At 48.7% G+C, this 6,428-nt stretch overlaps 1 protein-coding gene and 1 pseudogene across 1 annotated transcript; both read left to right on the top strand.

The window, feature by feature from the left end:
- The first annotated feature begins 217 nt into the window (after nucleotides 1-217).
- On the top strand, nucleotides 218-1,456 carry LOC128589712 (dnaJ homolog subfamily A member 1-like; annotated as a pseudogene).
- A 2,001-nt stretch (nucleotides 1,457-3,457) lies between these two features.
- Nucleotides 3,458-5,951, top strand: RXFP3 (relaxin family peptide receptor 3). The gene is made up of 3 exons (XM_053598896.1): nucleotides 3,458-3,552; nucleotides 3,857-4,231; nucleotides 4,334-5,951. The coding sequence occupies exons 1-3, from the start codon at nucleotides 3,458-3,460 to the stop codon at nucleotides 5,949-5,951; spliced, it is 2,088 nt and encodes a 695-aa protein (XP_053454871.1).
- Nucleotides 5,952-6,428: the final 477 nt, after the last annotated feature.

Below are 6,428 nucleotides of genomic sequence, written 5' to 3'. Positions count from 1 at the left end.
TGTCCTGGTTACACTTGTAATGCTGAGAGAGACAGGGAAATTTGACGTAGATAAAAAGCTAGCAAAAAAAGAGTGTGAAGGTGAAGCTAATTAAACAGAGATAAGAGGTGTCCAGAGAAGCAATCAGTGATTTAGGAGATCTAATTAGGGTAGGGCTGATCTCCAGATAATAAACTGATGGAGGGGAACTTTCCAGAACACTTGGCTGCCAGAGCAGCGCACAACTAAGTGCTCCTTTCCGCTCCACTGCGTGGGCCTCTGCCCTCTCACCGGCTGTAGAAAATGGTGAAAGAAACCACTTACTATAATGTTTTGGGAGTCAAACCCAATGCCACTCACGAAGAATTGAAGAAGACATATAGAAAACTGGCCTTGAAGTACCACCCTGATAAGAATCCAAATGAAGGCAAGAAGTTTAAACAGATTTCTCAAGCTTATGCAAAGAAAAGGGAATTATATGACAAAGGAGGAGAACAGGCAATTAAAGAGGGTGGAGCAGCTGGTGGTTCTGGTTCCTCCATGGACATCTTTGATATGTTTTTGGAGGAGGAGGAAGGATGCAGAGAGAAAGGAGAGGTAAAAATGTGGTACATCAGCTCAGTTACCTTAGAAGATTTATATAATGGTGCCACAAGAAAACTGTCTTTGCAAAAGAATGTGATTTGTGACAAATGTGAAGGCCGAGGTGGCAAAAAAGGAGCAGTAGAGTGCTATCCCAATTGCCAAGGTACTGGAATGCAAATAAGAACTCACCAGATAGGACCTGGAATGGGTCAGCAAATTCAGTCTGTGTGCATGGAGTGCCAGGGCCATGGAGAACAGATCAGTCCTAAAGATAGATGTAAAAACTGCAATGGAAGGAAGATAGTTCCAGAGAAGAAGATTCTGGAAGTTCATATTGACAAAGGCATGAAAGATGGCCAGAAGATAACATTCCATGGTGAAGGAGACCAGGAACCAGGATTGGAGCCAGGAGATATTATCATTGTGTTAGATCAGAAGGACCATGCCGTTTTTACTCGATGAGGAAAAGACCTGTGCATGTGCATGGATATACAGCGGGTTGAAGCATTGTGTGGCTTCCAAAAGCCCGTCTACTCTTGACAACCGAACCATAGTCATCAGCTCTCATCCAGGTCAGATTGTCAAGCATGGAGATATCAAGTGTGTGCTAAATGAAGGCATGCCAACTTATCATAGACCATATGAAAAGGGTCGCCTAATCATCGAATTTAAAGTAAACTTTCCTGAGAATGACTTTCTTTCTCCTGATAAACTCTCATTGCTGGAAAAACTTCTCCCAGAGAGGAAGGAAGTAGAAGAGACTGATGAAATGGATCAAGTAGAACTGGTGAACTTTGATCCAAATCAGGAAAGATGGCGCCATGACAATGGAGAAGCATATGAGGATGATGAACATCATCCCAGAGGTGGTGTTCAGTGTCAAACTTCTTAATGAGGCCATGAATGACACTCACGCTGGCATTTTTGTGCAGTAACAAATGAGTGAAGGACTGTAATCATAATATGCTCACTATTTGCTATTGTTTCTGTTTTAATATTCAACTATAGTAGTATTTTAAAGGTTAAATGAAGAATAAATGCAAATATAAAAGCTCTGACTTTGCCCTGTATGTATGACTTTGGTGTGCAAGATGAAATTTAATACCTGCTAAAAACTACTTTAAAAAAGAGTTCCCTAGCATTTGTTAGGCCAAATTCCTTGTAATTGATTTCAGCTGTGTACATGAACAAGCTTAGAATGAAATGCTAGGTGTATGCCTTGGCTTCAGTGTACCACCCTTCATTGTTAAGCTATGAAATTAAAACTCTGTATTTAACTGGCAATCAGATAAAGAAAACTTAATTTGTAGAGAAGTGTTGGTGTGTATAGTTAATTTGCATTGAGTGGGATTCATTGTGATGCCTCTGCATTTATTATTTTGCCTAAACTGTTACTTGAAAATGACATAATATATAATTTATCCTGTTACTGTTATCAGTAATAGAAAAGTTGCCTTTCCAAAAAGAGAGTTTATCATAATATGCTGCTTCTCGAGGGCATGCACTTACAGAATTGCATTCCCTCTGTGCCATCCATATGTAATATATCCATATATGTGTAACTTGACCACACTTGTTTATTTTTCCCCCCCTCTTCTCTTTGGACCATGATAAACCCCTGAGTAGTAACTTCCAGAAGTTAAAGTGAAGTGAAGAGACCTTTATGTGGAGAAGTAATTTGCATGCATAATTTAGGAAGGTCTTCCTTAGGTATGTTACAGGCTTTCTTTAAATCATTTGACTTATGCTCCAAAGTAACTGTAATTTAATGTTGATAGTATAGCAGATGATGAATAGTTTTAATTGTATGTTTTAAAGTCTACATATGTTCACGTGCTTAAATATGGGTATCAAATTTTTAAGCAATTCTTGAAAAGTGTGAATGTCTCCTTAATATACTGGTTACAAAGAAAAATTAAAAATAAATAAATAAATAAACTGATGGAGGGAAGCAGTCTGAATTTCGTTTGGTTTTTATTATTACTAAAGCTCTGGCGCCCTCCAGCGGGAAGACAGAGCATTCCAGTATCTATAGGGAAAGTAAGTGTGTTCTCACTTTGGAATCAAAATTATTTCGGTTTTCCGTCGTATGTTTTGGATATCATGTTTTTGTTTTTTTTTTTTTAAGAGTTTTTAACCCCTCTCCTTGAAAGTCACATCCTCTTTATCTCTCCGAGTAAATCTTGGAATTCAGGATTATCTCAAGAGTGAGAACAGTTATACTTAAGATACTTTTGTTTCATTTTAGTCCCAGACTGAAAACATTTCAAATTTCTTTTCTTTTTTTTTTTTTTTTTTTGTAGAGACAGAGTCTCACTCTGTGGCCCTTGGTAGAGTGCCGTGGCCTCACACAGCTCACAGCAACCTCCAACTCCTGGGCTTAAGCGATTCTCTTGCCTCAGCCTCCCGAGCAGCTGGGACTACAGGCGCCCGCCACAACCAACGCCCGGCTATTTTTTGGTTGCAGTTTGGCCGGGGCCGGATTTGAACCCGCCACCCTCGGTATATGGGGCCGGCGCCTTACCGACTGAGCAATAGGCGCCGCCATAAATTTCTTAAGTAATTCCTTAAAAGTGTAATTTACACTAGAGAAGTTAACCTGGCATTTAAATAAACTGCAACTTGAGAAGTAATTGGAAGGGTTTCCATTCATTTCCTTGGCAAATTCCTTAGAACTTACTCCCATTGGTCTGAGAAATACCTGTTAGAGATCTGATTATAATAATAGTGAAAATAGGGGAGCTGATGGTCCAATATCAGCCCTATATGGTATCATCTGTTCCATCTGCAGCTAAGTGAAGAGAGTGTGGGGTGTATGATCAAACCATCTGTTGAAGAGCTTTGGGCCAATGGCAGACAGATTTAATGTCTGTGAGGTCTGCTCACCGATTATATGCTGTGTGTAGCTCAGAGGGAGGGGCAACACTCGAACCCAAAAGTTCGGTTACATGAAGATCCTTTGAAAATCCCGACAATCACAGACACCACGTAAGTGGTCAGCTAATTAAAGAAGGAAAGGCAGAGCTTTTATTTGTATCCTCAGTAAGGACTCACCATCATTGAACATGAAAAGAGGCCACTATCATTGTTTTTTAAAGGAACGTGCACAATTTCAAAAACATCCTTGACCAATGGAATAATTTCAAAGATAAAGTGGGAGTGAGGAATTTACCAAAAAAAAAACCCACCTATTGTAATGGTTGGGAATAAGGAAGGAAGAGGAAAAGTGTGTCAAAGCAGACTTTCTCCAGCAACAAAGGAAAATAACGGATTACGACCATTTCCTTACCAGGACTTTGAGGAGAGAAGGTGGAGTTGGCTGGGGGCTTTGCTGCCGCCCGCCCTCCCGGGTCCCCGGCGCGGGCGCGGCTGGGCTCAGCACCTCGGAAAGCGCCCCCTCGCTGCGCGCGGGAGTTACGCATGCTCCTTGCCGCCCTCCGCCTCGGCAGCGCGGGTGGCAACACAATTCTGTAGAGCCCTGCAGGCAACCCACTCGGATTGACAACAGCCGAGAGACCGAGACACTCGCGGACCGCCAGGCACCAGAACGAGGGGGACGAAATTTAGGGACTCTTTCTGTCAAAGAAAGAAACCTCGCCCAAGCAGAAACAGGGGAAGCGACCGAGGGATTTGAAGAAGAGGCTCCTTCTTCAAACAGGATAGCTGGGTGAGTTATGCGCCAGTGCCCAAGCGGGAAATAGAGGGGGGAGGGGAGTTTGAGTTGTACATTCCGAACCGAGAGATTCTGAACTTGGCCCGAGAACCTCTGAACGCCGGCCGCTAGGCTGAGAAGCTGCGCCCCTCAACTCGGCTCCGAAGCAGGCGCTGCGCTCTACTCCTGCGCCCGAGGCGGTGCTCTGCACGCTGGGACCGCCCTGTCTTCAGCGGCCACTTTGAAAGCTTCAGCTCACGTCCTGAGCGCTCACCTGGGGACTACACCCCGGGCGAACCCCGTTCCTTTCCGTCTTGCCCCCTGGAAGCACCTGCGCATTCAGGTGGCTGCTGCTGCAACGGTAACTACCATGGATAAGGCCAGTGGAGGGGGAAATCTGGCAGAACTCTTCCATCTGATCCCGGACCTCCTGGAGGTGGCCAACGTGAGTGGCAACGCGTCGCTGCAGCTTCAGGACTTACTGTGGGAGATGGGGCTGGAGTTGCCAGATGGCGGGGCGCCAGGGCACCCTCTGGGCAGCGGCAAGGCGGAGAGCACCGACGCCGAGACCTGCGTGCGGATCCTCATCAGCGTAGTGTACTGGGTCGTTTGCGCTCTGGGGTTGGCCGGCAACCTGCTGGTGCTTTACCTGATGAAGAGCAAGCAGGGCTGGCGCAAGTCCCCCATCAACCTCTTCGTCACCAACCTGGCGCTAACAGACTTTCAGTTCGTCCTCACCCTGCCCTTCTGGGCGGTGGAGAACGCGCTTGACTTCAAATGGCCTTTCGGCAAGGCCATGTGTAAGATCGCGTCCATCGTGACTTCCACGAACATGTACGCCAGCGTCTTCTTCCTCACTGCCATGAGCGTGGCGCGTTACCACTCGGTGGCCTCGGCTCTTAGGAGCCATTGGACCCGAGGACATGGCCGAGGGGAGTGCTGGAGCCAGAGGCTGAGGGACAGCTGTTGTTTCTCCGCCGAGGCGTTGTGCGTGTTGATCTGGGCTTCAGCCACGCTGGCCTCGCTGCCCAATGCCATATTCTCCACCACTGTCGAGGTGATGGGCGAGGAGCTGTGCCTGGTGCGCTTCCCGGACAAGCTGCTGGACCGTGACAGGCAGTTCTGGCTGGGCCTCTACCACTTGCAGAAGGTGCTGCTGGGCTTCGTGCTGCCGCTGGGCGTTATCAGCCTGTGCTACCTGCTGTTGGTGCGCTTCATTTCCTCCCGCCGCGTGGTGGGGGCCGCAGCAGCCAGCGGAGGCCTGGCTGCCGTCAGTGCCCGAAGACGGTCCAAAGTCACCAAATCGGTGACCATTGTGGTTCTGTCCTTCTTCCTGTGTTGGCTGCCCAACCAGGCGCTCACCACCTGGAGCATCCTCATCAAGTTCAACGCGGTGCCCTTCAGCCAGGAGTATTTCCTGTGCCAGGTGTACGGGTTCCCCTTGAGCGTGTGCCTGGCACACTCCAACAGCTGCCTCAACCCCATCCTCTATTGCCTCGTGCGCCGAGAGTTCCGCAAGGCGCTCAAGAACCTGCTGTGGCGCATCGCGTCTCCCTCGCTCACCAGCATGCGTCCCTTCACCGCCAGTACCAAGCCAGAGCCCGAGGATCAGGGGCTGCAGGCCTTGGCGCCGCTGCACGCCGCGGCAGAGCCAGACTTGCTCTACTACCCTCCAGGAGTTGTGGTCGACAGTGGGGGGCGCTACGACCTGCTGCCCAGCAGCTCTGCCTGCTAAGGCGGGCCGAGGCCGTCGCGCCGTCGGGGCAAGGTGGCCTTTTCCGGGGGGAGGGAAAGGGAAGGTGAACAGACTAGGGAAAGCTGTCCTCCCCACCCCAGTCAAGAACTCGGAGGAACGAGGATGGGGAGAGGCGTGAGAAGGAGCCTGTGAACAGGCAGGACGACCTCTCCGGAGAGGGCATGCTGCGAAACCTGGTGAAGAGAGGAAGCCAGCAAAGCCGCCAAGACCAGCCCCACTAGCCTCCGCTCCTCACCCTCATCCTCTCCTTCCACCGTGTTCAGTGGGCAGTGCGGGGACACCCAGAAACGAAGCGAAGCATCAGGAACTAGATCAGGACATGAAGGAGTGAGCGCTTGTATTCCAGCGACTTTTAGGGAGCCCTTGAAAGGGTCCTAAAGGTGCACGCCGCCAGGCGAGCCTCAGGCAGGGCCTTTCCTTGGCGTTTCGGCGGGGGAGCCATCCCAGCGCCAAGGT

This window comes from Nycticebus coucang, chromosome 1, assembly GCF_027406575.1.
Source record: "Nycticebus coucang isolate mNycCou1 chromosome 1, mNycCou1.pri, whole genome shotgun sequence".
Taxonomy (NCBI): domain Eukaryota; kingdom Metazoa; phylum Chordata; class Mammalia; order Primates; family Lorisidae; genus Nycticebus; species Nycticebus coucang.
This window is presented reverse-complemented; position numbering and strand designations above follow the sequence as displayed.